Source organism: Colius striatus, chromosome 4 (genome assembly GCF_028858725.1).
Source record: "Colius striatus isolate bColStr4 chromosome 4, bColStr4.1.hap1, whole genome shotgun sequence".
Taxonomy (NCBI): Eukaryota; Metazoa; Chordata; class Aves; order Coliiformes; family Coliidae; genus Colius; species Colius striatus.
This window is the reverse complement of record NC_084762.1, coordinates 36,173,787-36,197,860: the sequence shown is the minus strand read 5'-3', so window position 1 is coordinate 36,197,860 and position 24,074 is coordinate 36,173,787. Positions and strand designations below refer to the sequence as shown.

Below are 24,074 nucleotides of genomic sequence, written 5' to 3'. Positions count from 1 at the left end.
AAGTTGTTATCCACTTAGCCTAATAGAGACAACAAAATGTTTAAACCATGATAATATCGTCCTAGACATTCAGTTGGACGTCTCGGGATTCAAGAGTTCTGCAGAAGATTCATCCATTTGACAATGCAACTCTGCAGTTACCTCATGCAGCCTGTGAAATTCTTGTTCTCCCAATTTCTCAGCTTCCTCAGAGCCTGAGTTGGCTTTTGCTAGGCCAGAGTGTGAAATCCGTGCTTCAGTTTAGCATCAAAGATGCCTGCAAACAACTGGATGGGGCACTTATTAGACGGAGAGGAAATATGTGCTTTTGCCTCCTTCACATAAAGAATATTCACTGTTACAACATTTGGTTATTTTGAGTAATAACAGTTAAGAAAGACCATTATCTTCCTCTGATTTTTAAACTGTGGTTGACGTGTTTGAAATGCTGCATTCTGACAGACTGTGAGACATGGAGATCACCTAGTCCATCTCCCTGCTCAAAGAAGGTCCAATTGGAACAGATTTTGCAGGGCTTTGTCATGTCAAGCTTGAATATGTTGGGGATGGAGGTTCCACAACGTCTCTGGGACCCTGTCCCGATGCTTGGCCCTCTTCACAGTATAAAACTTCTTAATACTGTATTAGAGTTTCCCATGTTTCAGCTTGCGCCTGTTGTCTCTCATCCTGCTGCCACAGGCTTCCAAGAAGAGTTTGTCTCCATCTTCTTTGCGGGTTCCTGTCAGCTGTAGGCACCTAAAAGTGCCAAATTCTACCAGCCTCTTCTGACAATTATCTTTCCTATTCCTAACCAAGGGAGAGGTTGTATTTTTGAGGAGTATGTCTGTCTTCTAGTGAAAAGACATGATTACTTTCTTCTTTTAATGGCTCTTCATCATACCATAAGTGTCCACAGAGATACCTACAAGCAGCCTTTAAAAGCCCATGCCTATTGATTTGGCATTGCTCCAGCCCTGCTCTGCACTCCAGCATCATTGTACCTTGAGAACATGCACTCAGAGCAGCTAGTTTAAATATGTATAGCTATGTGTTTGCACACTTACTCAGATGTCCTATCCTTCTAGTGTATGTGCCTGCATTGTGTGCCTGCACTGAGATCCCTGTTCTCAGAGACAGCATCTGACCTGACAGCTTGGTGAACTCCTGCGCTACTAATTAGACACAGCCTCGCTCTGCTTTGCTCTCTGTAATATGAAAGGATGGAGCCCAACAAAATCTTTCTCTTCCTTTGTGCTTTCCAGCAAAGCTGCCTTTCTTCATAGAAATTATTCAGACAATTCTTATCTGTTTCCCACATGGAAAAGCAGATAGTATTAAATTCAGCCCTGACAGTAGATCTTTCTCAGCAAAGTTTGTGTGAGGCTGTCAAAATCCTGGAGCTGTGGGAACAGGGTGAAATTGATAGACAAGAAATGGTGATGCGTCTGTTATGTTTGCTTTCCCTACCCTTCTTGACATGAATGAGGCATTGCTCTGAGGTGCCAGTCTCAGCATGGGAAAAGCTCTTGCAGCCTTGAGTCAGAGAAGCAGGAGAGCGAGTAGCAGGTTGAGATCCTCACACAGTGCCCACCATTGTGCCAGGACTTGGAAGGGCCTCCATCATAAGGCACTTTCCCAGAGGAGACACTTCTAGTGCTATGAATGGTGCTAGAGACTCTATCTACAGCACTCTAGGAAGATCCATTAGAGAAGCAGCTTTTTTTTCCCACTCAAGAACTAGGAGAGAAAACTCTTGCAATTCATAACCTCATGATCAGTTGCTGTCTTATAAAAACTATAGACTTATAAATATTATAATACCTTATAAATACCTAAAGGGTGGGTGCTAAGAGGATGGGGTGAGTCCTTTTCCTGTAGTGCCCAATGACAGGACAAGAGGTAACAGCCACAAGCTGCAACAGAGGAAGTTCTGCTTGAACCTGAGGAGAAACTTCTTTCCTGTGAAGATGAGGGAGCCCTGGCACAGGCTGTCCAGGAAGGGTGTGGAGTCACCTCTGGAGGATTCCAAACCTACCTGGACACTTTCATGTGTGACCTGATCAAGGACAACCTGCTTGAGCAGGGGGGGTTGGACTAGATGACCTCTGGAGGTCCCCTTCTACCCATACTACTCTGTGACTCAATGAATCTGTGGTTCTGTGAAAGAGTGGCTGAGCTACAGCCTTCAACCAGCAGATTAGCTCAAACTGTACTCTCATCATCCAGGTGCAGGAGAGAAGAAGCACCCATGCCTCTGAAATCCCTGCTCTGCCCTAGAGCCGAGAGGAGGTGTTTGGGGGCGAGCTGAGCAGCAGCCAAGTTGCCAGCATGCCAGACACCATTGCTGAGGCAGCGCCTGTGGCTGATAGTGATGGACTGTGCTGTGGCCCTTGAGGAGTATCCCTGGATCACTTCTGAGACGATACAGCCATGAATCATCCTCTCCACAGAGATTTCTGCTAGAGAAAGAAAAAAGCTCTGTGCTATAGCAAAACTTATCTCATTCTCACTATGTGAGCTTATTGCTCATATCACTCCTGCCTCTGCCCATTTAAAATGCAAGGAATTTCTCACTCAGTGACATGAATCAAGAGCACAGTCCAAAATGCCAGTGATTTATGTTGGTTTAAGTCCAACTTGAGCCTTAGAGCATGTTAATATCACACATGAATACATGTAAATGCATATGCAAGGGAAAATGAACGCAAAAAGAATGAGGTGAGACTCAAGATCCGTGCCTGCTGTTTAATGAAGAGTCCATTTGCAGGCATTCCAGTAGTGCTTATCACTGTCCTGTCCAGCTCTTGGCTGGCTCTTTGCTTTTAAGAGAAATCTACTGAAATGTCAATGGAAATTGATGCGGTATATTTGCGTTATCTAATGCCTCTTCAGCAATATTGCTTTGGCAGATATAATACTGTTCATCTGATTTTTTTCTGAATTGGAGACTAGAATGTCATCCAAGAAATTTAACTCTTGAGTCACTTTAGAAAGCCCAGTGAAATCAATGGGTGAAGAATTTGGTTAAGCATTCAATTAATTTTTTCATTATTTCTCTACACTGTATGATTGTCATTTATGTTGCTAATTAAGCTCACATTTTCCCAATCTATATAGAATATTATAGGAAACATACAAATACCAGGCATTTGCTCAGTATTTCTTACATGAATTTACTGCTCAACAGATGTACAAGTGTCTGTGTGTGCGCATACTGCCTTTACTCCACAAACAACTGAATAAGATGATTAAAGAGAAGACCATGGATATAAGTTTGTAGGGTTCCTTTTTTTGTTTCTCAATGCTCCAGTCCAGGTACACAGTTTTGCCAAGAGATGGTTGTGAACTTAATCCATGTGAAAGTGTATCTTAGTGTGTTTGGAAAAGCATTTACCTGTGCACGTGTGATTTAAAATCAGACAGAATGATGCTGGTACTGCCCCATTAGAAGCAAAATTTGGAGCACTGGAGTAATTACATAGGTATTTATTTCATTACTGATAGATATTGAGTCCATTAGTCAGGTCCTGATTCCATGTAATAAACATTTAGCCAGTGACAACTCTGCAAAGATTAGCACGGTTAAGCCTTGAACAAGAGAGAAAAACCCAGTTTTTGGAAACTGTGCTTTTCCCGATACTCACGCTCTTTGGATAATGGGAAAAATCCAGTTCCTAAGGGTAAGAATACAACCTGAAATGTCAGACACAGAAATGGGAAAGAAATAATTGGCATACCTGTGATATTTGCAGTAGTAAACACAATCTTCTTTTTTAACCTTCTTTTGAATGGGAAAGGAGCAGTGGGCTTTAGATTATGGAAATATAGACAAATAGTAATTAAAAAATGTACACGGGATATTTGTTGAAACATCTATTTTTTCATCTACTTATTTTTAGCCAGAGAAGCGCTTCTTTAGAAATACAAATTAACCTAATTTCTTTCCTGCAGCTGTGTATGTTGTACCTTTAAGAGAATGAACCCATCCTGAAATCCATGCCCTTTGGTCTTTTCCTGATGTAGCATGAATCTTGGAGAGAATGTAACCAATTTACGCAGGAGGAGGGATTCTGTTCCTAACTTGCTACAAGCAAACCGGTAAGGAACCAGCAAGGGAAGAAGAGAGGTATTCACAATAGTCTCCAGCTTGGATTACATGTATCTTGAAAGCACTAGCAGCAGAGGCTTGTGGAAGTGATTATGTGCCGGATCATATGCACATCCTTCTGGCTGCCATCACCACTTAGGCACATTTGTAGTATAGAAATGCACCCTCCAGTTTAGAGAAAGAAACAAAAGTACCTCAAAGTATATTGCAGAAGGGCATAATAATCCCAGAGTTCAAGGAGGTCAGCAATCACTCTGCTTTTGAGGAGCTCAAGTCTGTGGGATCAAAGCTTTAAACAAACCACAAGATTATGGATCGTAGCCTTTCAAGGATTTAAACTTTTTGCCATACTTTATAGACATAATCATGCTTTTATTGAGACAAGCACTCTTATTTTTTGGCCGACATAGACTGTTACTAATTAGGGCAGTTTTCTGCCTTTATTTAAATTGTAGTTCTAACCTTTTGCTAAGTTATTTTACTCTGCCTAGCCTTTCAGCTGCAGACATCATTACACAGCTCCACAGTCTACTTGACAGATCCTTAGATACATACAACAAATGGCTTTGGAGATACCTGCACTATATCACCCGTGATGCTGTTCTTTATTATTTTTAATAATTACAATAGAACTGTTTGGGATTCTTTTTTTCCAATCAATTGATCGACATCCTCAGATTTTTCAATACAGGGTCTCTTATTAGCTTAAGTTCTGAGTTAAGTTGTCCTGGATTTTCATTCTTCCAAACAATTCTTTTCCTCTCCACATGTTGCTGACTTTTTCTGCTACTGAAAGCCTAGAAGCCTTTCTCCTGATTTCTCTGTGGATCCAGAAAAGTGGCAGTGACTGAGACTCCTGCAGAGTGACTCTGCTTATTGTGTGGAGTCACTGCAGGTCAGCCCCAACAGAGGGATTTCACTGTTCACCTGTACTAGGCTTCCAAGGGTGTCTGCCAAGATGGCTAATCTGATTGTGTGCTTCCACTTACACTGGTTATGGGTTCTTTGGGTTTTTTTTACAGTTGGTTGTTCAGATAGGTAAACTAATATTACAACCGCAAGGCTCCATGATTACAGCCTGAAACTCATTAAAAGATGCAATTTATCACCTCCCTGCCCATTACATACAACAATATGACCTGCTGATAGACAAGCAGATGGTATGTGGCTTCTTCATTCGTTCCTTTAAAAAAAAAAGACAAAACAAAACACTACATAAACAAATAAATATGGCAGCTTGAGTCTATACCTTAGAAGAAAGGCAACAAACTCCAAACAAGTAAGGAGTTCCTAACTCCTTCAAGTTCAAGATTCCATTTTTTTACCTGTAGGAAGTGTTTTGTTCAGTCAATGTTTCTAACCAAAAGAAAACAAGCTCTTCTCACTCCTCTCCTCTAGCCTCAAATATGTGTTGTTATCTCTAGCGCTGCCTCTAGCAATGTGTCTACATGCTCTCAGTGGAGGAGGAGGTCCCTGGATTCACACTAGGGAGTAGTAGTCTCTATACAAAAAATGTACCCATAGCAGTGACCTGCTGTTCTGGGTTAGTCACTATTAAGCCAAGCTCAAAATATAAAAGAGACCATGTAAATCCTTTGAGGTAAGGAGTTTTGCTCTATTTACATATCGCTTTATTGCAGGACTGTTGCCTGCAGATATTTTTGCTGGGCATACAATGGAGAAAAATCTGCATTTAGGTAGTTGTTCTGTGAAAATCTTGAGCAAAGCGTTGAAATTATCTTCCCAGAAAATTCTGAAGTAGATCTCCAAGTAGACTGACCTCTTGTAAAATGTGGGAATAGACAGTGTATTTAGATTATTGCAGAGATGAAGCACGTGCTGCTAACTAAGATGCAAAGAAGGAATAAACAATGACTTAATGCCATTCCTGTTTCACAGAGAGCCATAAATATGAGGAGAAAGTTGCTGAGTAAGGCGCTAGTGCAGTAAGTGGTAGAAATGAATCAAGAAGTAATGCCACTTTTATAGGGTGAAAAGGATTCAGGAACAGACTGACCAAGCAAAGAGATGTTGCTGAGATCAGTTGAAGGGTAACAGCCTTTGTTGATGAAGTGCCATTCCCAGTGCAGCCAAATACTATTAGGGAACCTATATAAGAGGAGTGTTCTTTTATATGGAGGGGTGTGAAGAATCTTATGTAGCCTATGGTTCGGCAAAGCTGTGATGAATTAGGTGCCAAACAGAGGTTTCAGTAGGCAGGAGCTTTGGAGATACACAAAAGCAAGAGAAATTAAGCAGATACCATTACAGCCCAAGTTAGGATCATAAATGGTATGCAGTAATGAAGCAGGAAGCAAAGGTAACTTCAAAAACTATATGAAGTACTCAGGGATTTGGTTTAGTGATGGGCTTGGCAGTGTGAGGTTAGTGATTGGACTCGATGATCTTAAAGGTCTTTTCCAACTGTAATGATTCTATGATTCTATGGGAAGCTTCTCTTTTCTGGATCTCAGCACTGGGACCAGGTGAAAAAGTCTCTGCAAAAGATTTTGAGCTTTCATGAAAATTCTCATCTGAATTGAGATAAAAATTAAACATCAGAAAGTGATGAGGATATTAACAAGCTTCACTGTGTAGCTCAGATGAAACATGGTTTTTAAGACCATGATTAATTTCAGTCTTTATATTTTTATTTTGTAAATCTTTCAGTATTAATTAACCACATTTGGGAAAAGAGTTTGCAGGTTTTTCCACACGTAAACTGCCAAAACTGAGTATTTTAGACATTTTCAAAATTGATTTTTGAAGCATTTTAAATTGAGGGGTTTGGTGTCTTTGTTTTGTGGTTGCTTTTTTTTTTTTTTTCCACTTAACTCTTGTAAGTGTGATGTAAATTTTAACAGTGTGTCATTTTTCTGACTCTGCCACTGCAGAATTTCCCAGCTATCACTGCTGGGTGCTGTATTACAACAAACTGTGCCAGTAGCCTGGGTTCAACAGCATACAGGACTCCCATTGAACACCCTCCTGACCTGGACATGCGACCATCCTGACCTGTGAAGTAAACACCAGCTACATATCTCTTTATGCCACAGCTATTTTTTGTTGGGCAGTGCTGCCAAGGCAGTATGAAAAGGGCTTTGTCAGAAGTGACATGTGAACCTGGTCCTTCATTGTCAAACACCTGTATAGATATTTCCACCATAAAACATAGGTGTAAAATAATGCAGTTTGCACTTGCCTTCTCAAGGTAACTAAACCAGTGTCCTCATTTTCTTTTTTCTTCTGCCCCAGGGATATAAAGGCATGCCTACAGTTTTATTCCTGTTTTGGTCCTTGGTACCTGTGCTAATAAATTGGAATATTTAATCTGCTTTGGTGGCAGCATTTTTCTCTCAGGTTTCCCAGGATTGAGTGACTTTACAAGGTGCGCGGCAGGGCAGTGAAGAATCCATCCCTGTGTTCACAGAGCCTGTCAGATTCAACTTGTCTTTCCAGTCACCATTAAAGGTGATATGCAATCTCACAGGCCAGCCAAGTACAAATGACCCATTTGTGTCACCCTTGAGAGGTTTCTGAGGATTATTCTCTGCATCCTGAAAAGAAGAAGTGAAATCTAATGACCTGGGAAAGTATTTCTGTAGGAAGGAGATTCTTGACAGGTGGAGGTGGCTGCAGCCAGGCCCTGAGGGGTTTGGAGAAATCTGTTAAAGTCAGCTTCCCTTCCTAAATCCTGCCAAGGAGAAGGACCTTCTGAGCATTTGGCTGCCACTAGGTTTCATTTCACTGTTTTTTTTCTACCCATTTTAAAACTGAAACATCACATCCAACAACAATTTAGCCTGTTTGGAATGCAAATCTGAAAATGGGAGGCAAAGCCCTGCCATGGTGGAGTGTAACACTGCTGTAAAGCACTGACCTGTCTGCATGACCCTTGCATTTCCCTGAGGGTACACTCCACGCCTGGGAAGAAGTAAAGAATTAATGGGATCAGGGAAACAGGAGAGCAATAACGTATAAGATCATCAGGTTCCTCAGCAGCATTTGGGGTATACTGAGTCACTCCTGACCTCACAATGATCAGTGCCTTCAGTAGGAAGGTGATTTGGGAAACACGCAAACCCTGATGACATCACTAGGTTTTGTAGCACCATTTGCACAGCTGAAGATCCCTGTGCCTTCCCTTCCCAGGGGACCCCATAGATTTGCATATCTAAGATAAAGGAGAGTTACCTACCCCCATGTCTCAGAAGGGTAGATTTTATTGTGAGGGAGTCAGAAAAGCACAAACATAATCTGGTAGTAACAGAATCACAGGATTCATAGATAAAATGCTACCTCAAAATAAGATCAGACACAACTGCAAAAATGTCATTTCTGACAGGCACTCACTCTTGCCTTTAGTTAAAAATCAGAATTTATGAAAACTGAAGTTTTCCCAAATGAATTGCATTATATCTCCACTGTTTCTTACTACTAGAATGCCTATAAAAAATATCTAGCCTGAATTTTTCTTGTTGCAATTTAAGCTCATTGCTCATCATATCCACCAAGAAAATCGGGACAGGGAAGATCTCTTCTGATCTCTTTTTATCATCCTCCTTCTGTTTCAAGAATGATACCATGCTTCTCCTCGGTCTCTTCTTCCTCAGAGCTAGTTTATTCAATCTTACATCATAAATCATGCTTTCACAAACTGGGATATATCTTAATCTTTCCTATTTCTCCTTTGTCTCTTTTTCCTCATCTTCTCTCTACATGACACATGATCTGTCCCCAACCCTTTGTCATAATTTAATTCTATCTTTAATTATTATCTTCCATTGTTCAGGAATTTGTGTTTCTTCTCATTTCCCTTTGCTTTCCTTCCTTTGCAAAGGACGATCTTAAAGTATTGAAACATTGTTTGTCTACCTGGTTAGAAAAGTGTGGGCAGAGTACAACTTTATGAGTCAGGGGCTCCTAAGCTTAGCACTGGCTTAGCAGCAGCTTGTCTTCAGTGCAGCCCCAGGCAAGGCAGCCAACCTTGCCCTCATTATGAGCTTCCTGAAGGTTTATATGATTTTTGAAGTTATGGTAGTTTACTGTAAGAAATAGAAAAAAGAAACCCCTAGCACTAGTCAAAATTTGAGCTAGCTTTGGCTCAGTGTCAAGCAGCTCATATTTTTTTGGTCACAGGCAATCTTTAACATTCCTTTAAAGAACTACTCCAAAAATTGAAAGTTTATGTATAATTAGTGCTCTCAGGCTTCAGAGCTCTCATAATGCTGAGGAATATGAAGACAAAACAGATTAGGTTTTGTTATGTGTCTCACATCCACAAAACAAGATTTTCAGTCTTAATATTGAAGAATTCTGAGCTCAGGTCTGTCATAGGCTGTCGGTTTTTCTGTTTGTGAGGTTTTTAGTGCGAAAACCAGCTCATGGGCATATTGCCCGCTATTTGGTCTAAACACATACACTGTGTTTTGAACCCTTGTGTTACATTCTTCAGCCACAGCTACACACATTTGAAAGGCAAAGTTAATGATGTTAAGTTAACCTAGGGATCTTTATTTATGTTACTGGTTGCCAGATAATGAATTCTTACCAAAAAAATCCTTTTTTCATTTTGTTCAGTAAGTTTGCAGAGCATACCAAATTGGGTGGCTGCATAGACCTGCTTGAGTGCAGGAAGGCACTTCAGAGGGACCTGGACAGGCTGGATAGATAGGTTGAGGCCAATTGCGTGAGGTTCAACAAGGCCAAGTGCTGGGTCCTGCACTTGGGCCACAACCCCAGGCAACGCTACAGGCTTGGGGCAGAGTGGAAAACTGTCTGGCAGAAAAGGACTGGGAGTGTTATGGGGGTGTTAATTGACAACCGGCTGAGCCAGCAATGTGCCCAGGTGGCCAAGAAGGCCAATGGCATCCTGGCTTGTGTCAGAAATAGTGTGGCCAGCAAGGCCAAAAAAGTGATTGTCCCATTGTATTCTGTGCTCGTGAGGCCGCACCTTGAGTATTGTATTCAGTTTTGGGCCACTCACTACACGGACATTGAGGTGCCAGAGTGTGTCCAGACACAGGCAATGAAGTTGGTGAAGGGTCTGGAGAACAGGTTTTACGAGGAGCAGCTGAGGGAGCTGGGCTTGTTTATCCTAAAGAAAATGAGGCTGACAGGAGATGTGATCGCTCTCTACAAACACCTGAAAGGAGGTTATGGCGAGGTGACATTGGTCTCCTCTCCCAAATTACAAGTGACAGAAACAATAGGAAATGGCCTCAAGTTCTACCATGAGAGGTTTAGATTAGATGTTTGGGATTTTTTTTTTCACTTCAGGGTTTATCAAGCATTAGAACAAGCTGCCCAGGGAAGTGGTTCAATTACCATCCTGGGTGATGCGATGTGGCACTTAGGGACATGGTTTAGTGGTGGACATGACAGTGCTAGGTTAACAGTTGGACTTAATGAACTTAACAAACTCTTGCAACCTAAACCATTCTGTGATTCTGTGATTTCAAAAATGCTGTATAAGAAAACTCTGGGACTGGATATTGTTCTGCTCAATGCAAAGGACAGATTGTTGGCATTCCTGGGTAGTTCTGCTCTCTGGCAACAGAGTGCTGCTCATCAAGTGCTCTAATGTAGAAATGCAGGAGGGCTTATTCATATTGGAAAATTCAGTGGCATTATTCATACCTCTCTACTTCAGATTATAAGTATCCACATGGGAACTCAACAAGGGTATAATTATTTTCCTCTAGAAAAGTCCGAAGTAACTTGTATACTTTCTCCTCAGAAAACTATGGCACAGGTTATGCAACACAGAGAGAAAATGCATTTGAGGACATCAGAAAGGACAGCTTTGTACAAAACCAACTTTCTACGCACTCCTGTTTAGAATTGTTATTTCACACAGAGCACTCTGTCTCTACTTTAACAAAAACCTCATTCTACAGGGAAATGAAAACAAACACTGTGCATATACTTATCCACACCCACCATTTTAATTATTGAGAGTAGTTTTGCTGCACTTAAGACTTTTCTTCTGTAAATGCATCCCCACTGTGAGCACCATACTCAGACATATATGCCTTCTGAGTAGTGACTACAGCTCTTGGTAAGGAAATTATGTGCTGAATGCTGATGGAGAGGGCTAGCCTAGCTCAGGAAAATGAGCAAGAACAGAATCCATGTAATGTAAAACAATTTCACACTTGAAAGGATATTAACAGGACGTGCTGCACCTGCAGCATTGAATATCATTTGCATAGGAGAAAAACATTCTCTGTGCTGCAGATGTAATCCAATGGGCAGGAGCGAGGGAAGAGAGAAAAAGAAAACATAGACTGCTTCACATACAGCATCCCTTAGCAATGGCTGGGAAGTGGCCCCTGCAGTTCCATCTTTTGTGTCTACTCTGCCCTTTGCAGTTCTTGCTGAGTGACCCGAAGCAGGTGGTACAGTTCGGAGAGAGATTTCAGAGTCCTCTGATGCCCGGCAGTGTCCAAGTGTCCCAGCTCGGCACACTCCTGCACAGCCTTCTGCAGCTGCAGCTGCAGGGGGAAGGAAACCAACCGTCCTCTGGGATTTGGGGAAAACCAGTGACGGAATATTTTGTCACAAATTACCTGAGGAAAGGAAAAAGACCAGATTGTTGTTTTCAGGAGCTACAACTAATGCTCTGCTGCTTTTCTAGGACTGTAGTAAAATGTCATGTGAATATAAAATGCCTCCGAGCCATTCAAAGAGAAAGGTACAGAAAAGGAGCATCCACCAAGGCTGAGGAACCCACCTTCTTCTCAGAATCTTGCACTTCTGCAAGACAAGGTGTGAAGTGAGTGGGAGAAGCAGGCAGAAGGCTGCTCAGCTACTGCTGTGCTCCTCCAGCCCCTCTGCTGTGCCTGTGCTTCCCACCAGCACAAGCTGTGTGAGCTGCAAGGAAACTGTGTGAGCTGCAGGGCCAAAAACTCCACAGACTCCTCTCTCCACTACATCTGCATACCAAGCCTGCAGTGTGGTGAATCACAGCCATATTCCTGCCATCGCTAATACGTGGACAGCCCCACTCTTACCATTAGTGGAGACAGTGCTGCTAACCCTCTGCCCCTCTTTCCTTAGCTCTGTTGCCTGAGACATTGGGCTGACAGCTGCACAAAAACATGGCAAATAAATAGTAGCACACATGAAGATCTGGTCACGTGACTCAGGATGGTATTTCTGAATGGGACTGGCACTTCCATGGGTAAGTTTGAAAACCTGACTGTCTTCATCTCATATACTATGCATTTTGTAGTCAGTACAATTTTAAAAGAAATGGATGTGTAAAGCAGCTGTGTCTACTCACTTGCAAGTTGTTATTGGCTCTCTGCGCTCCACATTTTCTGATTTTCAGATTGCATTTTGAAAAGCAATCAAAAAAATTACAGTCTTCATCTCCTGTGCAGTTCTGTTCGAGGATGTCCCTCATTTTGGGTTCAAAAAAGGCCATATCCACATCAATGGCCACCACCTGTGGATGAAAACAAGTTTGCTGCTTACTTTGGGAAATGCTGTGCTGGCATCATAATGAAAGGGCTTTATTTCGCTTAACTGAGCTGCAGTAGTCTTTAAATGAAAACAGCTAACACAACATCAGGAAAGGGAAAATTATTTGTGCACAATACGCATTCCTGAGGTCAACTGGATGGATTTGCCTTAAATCTGGACTATCCAGCCTGAAGACTGATTTACTTGTTACAGCATTAGCAGATGGCACCTCTGCCTTTTAACTATATGATGGTAGAAAATTATCCACAGGCCAGACATTATCATTTCCCAATTCACTATTTAGTCTTAACCCCCACTTTACCATAGTGGAGAGAAGCAATGGGATGTGCAGAAGTATTTGCACCTGGTACTGCTCCTGCAAACTTGCCATAGTGTTCAGTGGATTTGCATCTGTTCAGCTGCAGAAGAAGATCCCTGAGGTTTTTGAAAGTCAGGACTAGCTTTGCCCAGTCCTGTCTGCTATGGTTTGACTCATTTATTGTGCATGGCTCTGTGCTGCTTTGTCCAGAAATAAGGTTCGTTACAGAGTCCAGACAGTATCTGGTCTTAGCAGAAAAAGCAAGGACTGAAGGCATCAACCAATTTTCTCTCCCTGACATCAGGCTTGCAAAATAGTGAATTTGCAGAGCCGCTGCCCATGCTAGGTTTGAGACTGCTCTGCGAGTGAAGCACTGTAGTATCAGTTCCTGCCAGTATCACTACGCCCAACAATGTTTCGCTTAACCACAGCAATAAATAGAGGAAAGGAAGCTAGTAACAGGATGGCAGCTGCTTGCCATGAGACAAACTGTGTGACCACAGTGAAAGCAGCCTGCCTTCAGTGCCATGGATGTAGCAAGCAGCATACCTTCAGAGCTGCACTTTGCACTTGGCAGTGAGGCTCGGAGATGCTCCCTCGCACACTTATTCACGGAGGGAAATGACCAGGATCTGGGCATTGAAGAGCTGCTTGGCTCAAAAGATAGTCTCCATTTTAAAGATCTGACCTGCCAAATAACAGTGGAAGCTGAACTGCATGGCTGGAGCAGCAGCTGGATCAACCCCAGGAACTAAAGCTGTCTGGTCTGGTAGAAGGCCAAATAAACCTTCTACAGGCAAAAGAAAGAACAAGGTCTAATCTTAATTTTCTTCTATTTCTTTTTCCCCAGGGAAAATTTTAAACAGATAAGGCACAGCTTAAAAAAAAACAAGTATTTTGAGCTTCTTGGAGAGCTTGATAATGATGATGTAGCCTAAGGAATTTCACTCGTTTGGACAGGCAATATTTTTTTCTTTTTTTCTCTACCTCCTTAAGCTTTCTGTAGTTGTGCTGTTTGCTTCTTTGGAGAAGAGACAGTAAAAGTGCTGCAGAGTTTCCCCAGTCCTAGGGTAGCTGCATCAGCTCCCAGGTGGGGTCTCTGCCAGAACTGAGCATCTTTGACAATATGATCAATTGCTCCAGTAGGAAAAACAGCCCTGGTTCCCAAACGTTCAAACACCAAAGGGTTTCACTGAAGTTTATGTGTTACAGAAATGTGTGAGTGTCCAGACAGGCATTGTGAAGACAGATCTGGATGACACGTTACCTATGAACAGCTACATTTTGGGTGTTGTTTGTGTAACTCATGACGAAAGTACCTAGGTAAATGTAGGAAGGACCCATCATGGCTCCTGACCTGACTTACAGAGATGTTTAAGGTGCTATGATCTTTATAGTTCTCTCTAAAGCACTGGTAGGATAGGAAGCTCTCCCAGGGCATTGTATATTCACCCAGACCTCCTTCCAACTCTGCCTCTTATGTAGCTCCATGGCAGCCTGGATGATCTACCAGGCAGCGATCTATCATCTCCGTGCTGCAGGAACAGCATGTGAACGCTGGAGTGAGGGCTGGAGGCTTATCCCCACCATTTGAAAACCATCTTCAAAGTAAAACTATTACACTCCAGGCACATTTCTTTGGGCATTACCAGTCTCATTACCTATACAGAGCATAAGAAACAAACAAGTATAAAAAGTGTTTAAACCACACATGGAGGCCAAAAGAACTATGAGACTCCCTTGTTGTGTACCTGTTTTGGAGCTGGTTAATGAAACCTCCTGGAGTTTCTGCTTCTCACTCTCTTGCCTTTTTCACTGATCAGGAGCTCTATCTGTCTGCCACTGCAGCTTTCTGACCATGTGTATCTCCTGTCTTCCAGACCACTGGGATAATAACAGGTGACAGCAACAGGCTGTAAGTAATTTACAGCTGGGAGAGCCACACGTGAGCAGCAACTCATCATTTTGTTTTTTTTTTTTTTAATCGGTTTTCCTAGAAAACACCAAATTAGGGTGCTGTACCCTGCATACCAGAAGATGACTCTTTGGACCCCAGAAGCCATGGGAAGACCCTGGAGCAGCAAGCCTCACCAAAACGAGTAGTAAGGGAAGACACATCTAATATTCCTTCTCTTTTCCCAAGTGAAATCTCTTCTCCTGAAAGGCTGCAAACCAGATGCTCTGGTGTGTACTCAGCCACACGCAGTTGCAGTCACAGCCCTGTGTAAGTGAAAAAGATGGGCAGAGCCTGCCTTGAGGAATCCCTGCTGTACCTCACTTTGCTTAAATACTGGTACCCTTGTTCTAGTTTCTTGCTGTAGCTCCTTACCCATTCCCTTTTCAGCTGCTGTATTGCACCTGAATAAACAATGAGAGGGAAGGGAAGCATGAAGGGGAAGCACTCTAATTGCTCTTAATGGCTATATGTTTCAGCAATGTTTGTCCAGTACTCTGAAAATGCAAGTGTTATATTAACACTCTATGAGTACTGAAGATAACATTAAAGTCCCTGGAATCACTTTATATTCACCCACAGTTCAGAAACTCCACTGATGTCACTGCAGGCTGTGAGCCTGGTTCAAACACTTACTCACTGCCTCCAGTCCATACACACAGTTCCCACTCAGACCAGTGGAACTTTTGTTCACGGAATGAGTACAAGATACGAGCAGCAATGTGGTGCTGAGCTATACCACGACTTGGAAAACATGCACATCTGTTCAGGTCTGAGTTACAGCTGTACAACAAAAAGTCAAAGAATAACCAATTACCATGAAGTTTCGTGTCGCTGTCCTCAGATCATTTCCAGACCAGATAAGCTGAACGTTAAAGCGTGAATGTGCATGCTTGCATGTGGGGAGTTCCCCTTGCGTCAGGCCAGAGAATTCAGCCTTAGCTTTCAAACTCCAACAGGTTTTCCTTTCAGCATCAACGCCAGAAGTAGTTACAAGCAAATTACAGCTTCATTTACAGCTTTTGAGGTCCCCTTGCCTTCAGGAGTTATACCTCACCACATCTAAGGCAACCCGAGGGTGCCAGTGCCTTTGAGGAGGTGAAGAAAATGAAAACTGAGCAAGCAGTTCTCAAAACAAGCAGCAAGATTTAGTTCTCTGAAACATGACTGTGCACATTGCGAAGAGGAAAAGCAGTAGGGAATCTCTCCTGTCACTTGTAAATGCATTGGTTTTGCAGAAACTTGGTCAAAAGCTGTATGAGGGGGGAAGTATTTTTACACCGCTACTTTTAGCCTAGAATTTTACTTCAAATTGCTGCAACACCATCCAAAAGACTCAACTTACCGTGAGATCGTGCCTGATAGCAAAGTTTTCTGGTTTGATGTCACACAGGTGAAGTCGGTGAGAAAAATCATTATCAAAATGCTGCACCATGTCGAGAAAGCTGAGTGCAATGTCAATGATGGCTCTCACCCTGCTTCTGTGGCCAGCAAGGGAGGAATTGACCATGTTTTCCAAGGGAAAAAGAGTTTTGTGCCAGGCATGTCCAGCCGTGAGATACTCCACAGCATAAAAGTGTCCACAAGAGCCAATAATTCGCAGCACGTGTTTGCTGAAGTCCTGCAGCAAACTGAAGTAGATGTATTCTTCCTGCTGGAGCAAGGACCACATGCTGGCCACCTGTGCTTTCCAATGTGGTCCCTTCTTCCTTGTCCACAAGGGCCCTATGGTAGTGTTAGACAGTTCTAGCCCCAGGACATTTTTGACCTCCAAAGCTACCATTAGCAGAAGCTCCGTTTCAGGAATATCCTGCATTTCCACCTCCTCTAGCATACTGAGGTGCTGGTAGCTGGAGAAGATTTCCTTTTTGGATTTCAGGATGATGGGCTGGCCTCTCCAGTCAGCCTGGATGACCTTCTTACCTCTGTCATAGTAAAGGCAGTGTTTGTACACCAGCTTCTGTGCCACACACAGATCTTCACAGAGGTCGCCAGTCAGGGCTCCGCTGCTGTAGTCAAGACACTGGAGTGAAAGAGCAGAATATTCATAGCAGGACCGTAAGCCCATGGACCATGTAAAAGGAAAGCAAATAATGAGCAACAAATCCTAAGCTCAAGAGGCCTGCAGCAGGCTGTGGCTTGGTGCCACAAGCACGTAACTCCTATAAGCCCTGGGCAATTCAACGGCTTTTCAGAAGTCTATAGAGACCTTTCACTACGTGGGTCTCTTGCTTCAAACAGGGATTCTTGGGATGGTAAAGGACAGACAAGGAAGACAAGGAAATGGACTAGATAACTTGTTACACGTAAGTTTTTGCCCCATATGAATTCAGTGAGACACTCTTTGAACATACTGGGCTGCACTATGTGAGATTCTGGGCTGTAACGCTCTAAGGCACAGGAGAGAACTTCCAGTGTAATGTAGGACTTCTAAGGGCAGCATAGCTTAGACATACCTGTTTAAACTACAGGAAAATCTGTGGGTATCTAGATTACTGCATCCTTCCAAAAAAAGCCCTGCATGTTTCAGCCTTGCACTCAACACGCCTCAAATGAAGCTGTAAGGACCTCCTTCTGCACTACCAGGAAACACAGAGGCTGCACCCAACGCCTCTTGGACCAAGGACTTTCAGAATTTTTAATAACGTGAATGCTGTCAGACAAAACAACTTTTTATTTTTTCTGTGTAATTATCAGAAGGAATATTTTAAGATTAATAGCATAAATAATAGTTTTTAATTGTAAAAAAAATCAGCCTGTGGAAACATGGGAACTGCTGCTTGATAGTGAAGTGGCCACTGCAAATTCATACAAGAATTGCAAGGATTCCCTCACCAGTCCTTCCCTCAAACCATAATTGTTTCCATATCGTCATTTCCAAAAGTGTAGGCAGTCAATATTTTCCTATGGGCATTCAGAAGTGCAGCTGCAGGGACTGTTTTGGGAGAAACAGTAAAGGGGGGCGGAGATCAGAGGTCTCTGGTGAAAGGGGAATAGACTGTGGCGGTGTAGAAAGCCAAACATCTGGGAGGTGGCTCGACATTGTCCGCCTTCATCATTGCTCTCTGGCATTTGAACTTTCATTTAAACAAGTTGGCAGTGGAATAGTTGCAATGGCTGCCTGAGCCACACCTCATTTGTGACTTGCTGTTACATGCATGAGAAACATGATCATAAATTTGAGTGATGTATTTCCTTAGGACAATCTCCGAGGTATGTATCAGAGGAATATGTCCTGATGCCAGGCAACAGCCAGAGTCCAGCCTTAAACAACACACTGGGGAATGGGTGGAGGATTGAGTCAAATATCCAGGAATGATGATAGATTGACTAAAACAACATTCTGAGGGCAGTTCAGACAGGCATAAAATTTATTCATACTCTGATGTTCTTATAGCCCAAATGAGAACATTCAATGTCAGGAAGAAGATCCAGGTAGGCAAACCAAGTCCAGAGTGATATACCTGTGTGAAACACACACAGCTGCATCCACATCCACATCAGCATGGCCAAACAGGCTGACTGGGCTGTCAACATTCTTGCTTTTGAAAATCTGCTCCTGTGAATGCCACACAAATGTATTCACTCTTTTTAAGTAGGAAGTTTAATTTTCTTTACCGAAGTTGTTTAGTGGTTGTTGCCATCTGGAACTTTCAGCAATTTCAAAATGAAGACTGCAAACAGAAGGAATTTTGTGAGACTGTAAGTATAGTCATATTCAAAACCATTGCTATCCTATAGAAAAGACCACAACCTAACTCTTCTTCTGCTACAGTGAGACAATATATGACTTAGTTCTGTAACTGGGGCCACATAGGTAAACACTTGCCTCTGAACAATTTTACTGTGGTCCATCAAGTTCACTCTTAGATGGTCTGTATGCATGGACCTCTTGCAGCTCGAAAAACACATGCCCAGAAGACCTACAGCCAAGCATGTGAACATGAAGCTTATTTTTTTTTTTGTATGTGTTGCCATCACATCATTCTTAACAACAGTAATGAGAAAAAGTAGTTGTGGAAAAAGCAGTCTCACTTAACATTTCCCAGACATGGAAGATGAGTCATTTTTTAACCTGGCTGCTGCTTAGGACTTGTCCACTGCTCCAGTTGGACCCATAAATCTTTATTAAACTATCATCTGACAAACAGTCTCTAAACTGGATTCTTCTCACACTGAACTTGTGCAGTGTTTTGCAAATGGATCTGTGAAACAGGACATCACCAAGGAGTTCCTGGCCTCACAGTGATGAAACACAGACTAGCCTTCCAGAAGTAACATTCTCTGCTGGTCACCAAAGCAGGCAAGGATTTCTGAAAGGCTTCCTCAAAGAAACAATCAAGAAGCTTGAACAACCGTCAAGGTATCTCTCTCTACTCACAGAGTGTAGTGAGTTGTGACTCACTCAATGGCTTCTCTCTTCAGTTACCAGTTCATTGTGACCTAGGAGGTCAGTAAAGACTAACTGCACCATCATGTCCTTACTATCACCCTGCCTCCACATTATTCCAACTTCTAGTGGTTCATGTTTGCCATAAGCATAGTCCACTAAGTAAGATTAGCTCTCCAGCCCTTCTACTACAGTCCAATTTTTTTTTTAGCCTTTGGACGATTCTTGTGGTTTTATCCCCTTTCTGTTTCTTCTCTTTGCTCTCCCCTCCACCTCCCTTAGAAGGACAGACATAGAACTGAATGCCATTGTCCAGTGCTGCAAATACAACCATCAGCCCTTCCCTAATTCTCCTTTTTGGAGACACTCAGAGATTGTGTCAGCCTTTTAGGCACAGTCTGCAATGGTAGTCCATGTTGAAGCAATTACTTGACCCCAACATGCTTTGCAAAATCAAATAATTTTGCAAGAAAATCTTCCACTCTATTGGTACAGCTTGTACTCCTGTGCTCCCCTGTGTGCATTTTACTGTATTAAAACACATTTTGGTGGACTGAAAACATTCAACCAGGTGATTCAGACTGGGCTGCCATGAAAAGACGCTCTGCTCATTCTTTACTAACCCAGAAACCTTTGCAGTAACAGCAAACTTCACCATACAAGACTTTATAACATCACAATGAATGTTGATAAAAAGAAGAATCAGTTTCCCAAAGAATCTTCCAGAAATCATCCTCCACACTGCCCTCCCCTTCTTAATGACTGCATTTTGAGATCTGTCAATGAGATAGTTTTAAATCTACCTAATGAGTGCTCTTTGAATGCCACTAAGTGCCAGATTTTTTAAACTAAAATATGAAAGTGATACTAAGCCGAAAACCTTATAGAAAAGCAGTTATAGTACACAAAAATGCAAATATAAGCATGGTTTGGACTCACTCATCTGTGTCTGATTAAAACTGGCTGCGTAATTTTTTATATCCTTAGTACAACTATCAAAGTAAGTTTAAAAAGCTAGGTTTAAATTAATGTAAAAGATAAAATTAATGTAAACCTCACTAAGGATTTGTATACATTTCAATAACTTACTGTACCACCACCACTTTTGTGTAGACCAGGCCTGAGACTGGGTCATGCCCTGTTATCAAGTATTCCTCCTATGTAAATGCAATATTTAGCAGGGTTTTGGAAGGCATCAAAATGAATTGATTTCTCCAGAATAAACCAGAAAGTGATCGCTATGATTTATTGTGTTCAGTGTAAGTGCCGATGAGACCTGCCTTAGGAAAGAGTAAGGGGGCTCCTTTTGAAAGTTAAAAGCTGGTCTCTGCAAAATGACGAGTGCTTCTCCAGCCTCCTCCGTGCAGTATACATCTGCATAGATGCACATTTTACTCAGAAGAAGTATATAAACCTTCAGAAATACCACTTGCAATTGTGCACAACTGTGCAGTTTTCACCCACTTGCTTCAAATCGCTTGTCCTTTCTCCTACTGAAAATATTACAGATGACTAGTAAAATGGGTTTTCTCGGAAGTTGAGTTTTGCTTAGTAAAAGGCGTGAGACTCAGGCGATCAGATTATTTGTTTCATACAGTAACTGCACTTTGTATAACTTGAAACTCATGCCATGCTGGGAAGATACATAAAGATCTATTTCAGGGCTGATGAAGACAAGCTCATTTGCTAATTATGCCATCCCTTTCTAACATCACCTGGGAAAATTGTTGCTTACAAGTTTTGACAATGCTATAGAAGACTCACATATGGAAACAGATGAGCACAGCAATCCCAGCTACTCTTTTTCTAGAAGAAGGGTCTGAAGCTGAGCTATCACATGGTGATAGAGACAACTTTCCAAGCCTGTGGCTGAAATATGACCCCTGCCTGGGCTTTTGAAGTCATGCCTAATGCTCTGCAAACTGAAGGACTGCAACAAGTCTCTGTTCATCTGCTTACTGATGAGAGTGTAGGCAAGGGTCTGGATCTCCTTGAGCCTGGTGGCTCCTTCCACTTCCATCCCTCTGCGTTCTTCTCAGACAGTAGGAAGGATTCATTCCTTCAGCTGCAATCCTCAGCTCAGTTGTACCTCAAGCTGACTGCTGTGGTAAAGAAACTGATCTCACTGCTATTAAAAACACAGTCAGGATCACTGCCTATAGTTTTTCAACCTTTATTATACAGAATTTAGGGGAAATCTATGATAATTTTTTGCTTGCTGCAGGAATAGATAATTTCCATTAGGATTCTTCCCTTTGCATCTAACCACTGTCACTACAAATACCTCAACTGAGAAATAGAATTAAACTCAAAGCATTAACCCATGCTACTCCTCTTCTCGAAGTGTTTCATACACAATTCTAAATTCGGGTTTTTATCATTTATTTACTTTTTTTAAAGGAGATTTTAATGACTATTCGGAAATCCTTTATTGAATTTTTGAATAACTACATGTTCAATGCCAACCCCTGCCAGACTTAAAGGAGGCGTTACATGCTGCGTGTCCTTTCTGAAAGAAGACTCCTGTGCAAACACCTTTTAGAGTAAATAACTAAAAAACAATCCGAGGGAGGCGTCGTCGCCCACTCCCTCCGGCTTCGGAGCGTGCAGGATGCCGAGCGGCCCTTCCCACAGCGCCCGAGAAGCGCACCCGCAACCCCGCGCCGGCCGCCTGCAGGCACCTGCCCCAGCTCCGAGAAGAGAGGCAGAGAAGAAGGCAGAGATGGAGACAGAGAGGGAATCGGGGAGGGAAGAAGCCGCCCGCCCGCCCGCCAGGTCCGCGCCCGGGTCCGAGTCCGCTCGGGCGGACACAGCGGGGTCGCGCCGATGTCGCGGCCCCTCCGGCGGGACGGAGCCGGCAGTGAGCGCCTCGGCGGAGCGGCCGAAAGCGAGTGCTCGGCTAACGGCAGCCCTCACGGATCCCCGGCGCCTCATCCCGCCGGGCAGCCCCCAGCGGATGCCCCGCGTCCCGCCGGGACACGTACCAGCCTCGCCAGGATCCGGTGGCTTTTCTCGTCGGTGCAGCGCTCGGAGAAAACGCTCCTGTGGAGGAGGAAGAGCAAGGCGCTCACCACCATCCAGCAGGCAGCCCAGAGGAGGAGGAGCACCAGGGTGCATCGCCGCCAGATTTTGAGCCGCAGCCGCTTAAAGCCCGGGATGCCCCTCATCGTCGCTCCCGGGACAGGGCTCGGGCGGTCGCTCCGGCCGCCGCGGCCCCGATCGAGCAGTCGCGGCGTGCAGGGGCTCCGCGCTCCCCCCTCGCACGCCCGTCCCGCTCCTCGCCGGCGCCCATCGCCAAACGCCCCCCGCCCGCCCTCCTCCCTTTCAGGCTGCCCACCGCGGCACCGGCCCCGCTCCCGCCCCCGGCCCCCTCCCCCTTTTCCCCGGTCCGGTGCTGCCCTCGCGGAGCCCGGAGCGCTCCTTTTGAATTTAAGCCACGTAGTTCCGCCGGCTTTTGTCTGCTCTCCCCAGTGCCAAGCGGCCCCTGCAGTCACTTGGCGGCTTCTGTCCGCTCCCACTCCTCCTTCCCCCTCTGAGTTTCTCACCCGAGAATAAAAGGGGTTTTGAAGGGGGGTGAAGGCTGCTAGTGGAACCTTTCCCCACTCAGACGGCTGCCCGGCACTTTGAAAGAGGCAGCCTGGAGACGGACGATTCCTTCTGGTGAAAGCTTCGCCTCCCTTCAAATAGGGGGGAAGGGAGAAGTTGTTTATTCTGGAGTAACTTCTCCAGTTTTATCCGCCTGGGACTAAAGGAGATAGAGAGATAAGCGACTCAGGTGCCCATTCACTAACACACCTTCCAGCTCCCCCATGGAGTGTCACCCCTTGACTCTGTAGCAGCATTCACAGCCTCCCCTGCCCGATCCGCGGCCCGGCGGCGGAGATACGGGCTGGCTCCTGGCTCCTGCCCGGCACCCTCGTCATCTCCTGGCTCGCCCGGCAGCCAGTGGAGAAAGCCAGCGGAGCTGGGCAGGGTGTGCTGGGTCCAGCGGCGCCGGGGAGGATTCAGTAGTCTCTCCGCTTTCTGGCAGAGAGAGTACCTGTGGCTGCGAGAGGGATCTCCGAGGAGGGGTCGACCGCATGTGACAGCAGTCTATTTGATTTTGTTAACATTTCAAAGAGGTCAAAGACCCTCATGTTTGTTCCTGTGAGGCAAGTAAGATCCTGGCATCCTTTCCTCAGTCCAGGTGCAGATGTTCACTTCCTCTGTTTAGATCACGGCATTCACTTGCTTCTCTCTTGACTCTCACTTGATAACATCTCACCATCACAGTTTTCAGTGGGAGAATTCCTATTCTGAAGTACATCCCGATGAAACAAGGGTATCTGGTTCAGGTTTATTGTCAGATATGACCCAAAAGGACCTGATTTTGTTTTCTTTCCCTTGTATGGATGATTAGCTCATGCTACTTGCACTGCCATAGAAGGAAGATGAATTGCAGTTGATGAAACCACTCGGAGAGTAAATTATTTACCCAAATGAGTAAGAGTAGCAGAATCTGGCCTGGGGATGGAGAACTGCAGAATGTTTCAATTGATGTATTCTAACATGCAACTTGTGTAAGTTGCTCTGATGCACATTTTGTTAGTAAATTAATATAATAAGGGGAAAACTCACTGCTGGAGAGCTGCGTTTAGGGATACATGTTCCATCCCATCCCATCCAGCTTTGTGGAAAACATCTACTTGTACAAGTTATTAGAAAGAAAACTATGATTATTGACATGATGGAATTTTTTACATCTCAGAACAGTGAGGGGGCGAGCACAGGAACAGCAAACTTGCTGCTATCCACACCTTTTGCAAGGTCAGTACAATTCTGCCCTGCAAGGCAGGATAGGGCTTGAAATACAGGT

The 24,074-nt window shown here is 43.7% G+C and overlaps 1 protein-coding gene across 1 annotated transcript; it reads right to left on the bottom strand.

The window, feature by feature from the left end:
- Window positions 1-10,990: 10,990 nt before the first annotated feature.
- DIPK1C (divergent protein kinase domain 1C) lies at window positions 10,991-22,471 on the bottom strand. Its single transcript, XM_061995719.1, has 4 exons — window positions 22,204-22,471; window positions 16,175-16,852; window positions 12,375-12,539; window positions 10,991-11,658 (listed from the first exon to the last, which is right to left on the bottom strand). The coding sequence occupies exons 1-4, from the start codon at window positions 22,384-22,386 to the stop codon at window positions 11,443-11,445; spliced, it is 1,242 nt and encodes a 413-aa protein (XP_061851703.1). The 5' UTR covers window positions 22,387-22,471; the 3' UTR covers window positions 10,991-11,442.
- Between the last annotated feature and the right edge of the window lie 1,603 nt (window positions 22,472-24,074).

Coding starts and splice junctions, on each gene's coding strand:
- DIPK1C (XM_061995719.1), bottom strand. CDS start 22,386: ATGAGGGGCATCCCGGGCTTTAAGCGGCTGCGGCTCAAAATCTGGCGG. Junction 12,540..16,174: donor CTATCAGGCACGATCTCACG/GTAAGTTGAGTC, acceptor TTTCATCCACAG/GTGGTGGCCATTGATGTGGA. Junction 11,659..12,374: donor GAGCCAATAACAACTTGCAA/GTGAGTAGACAC, acceptor TCCTTTCCTCAG/GTAATTTGTGACAAAATATT.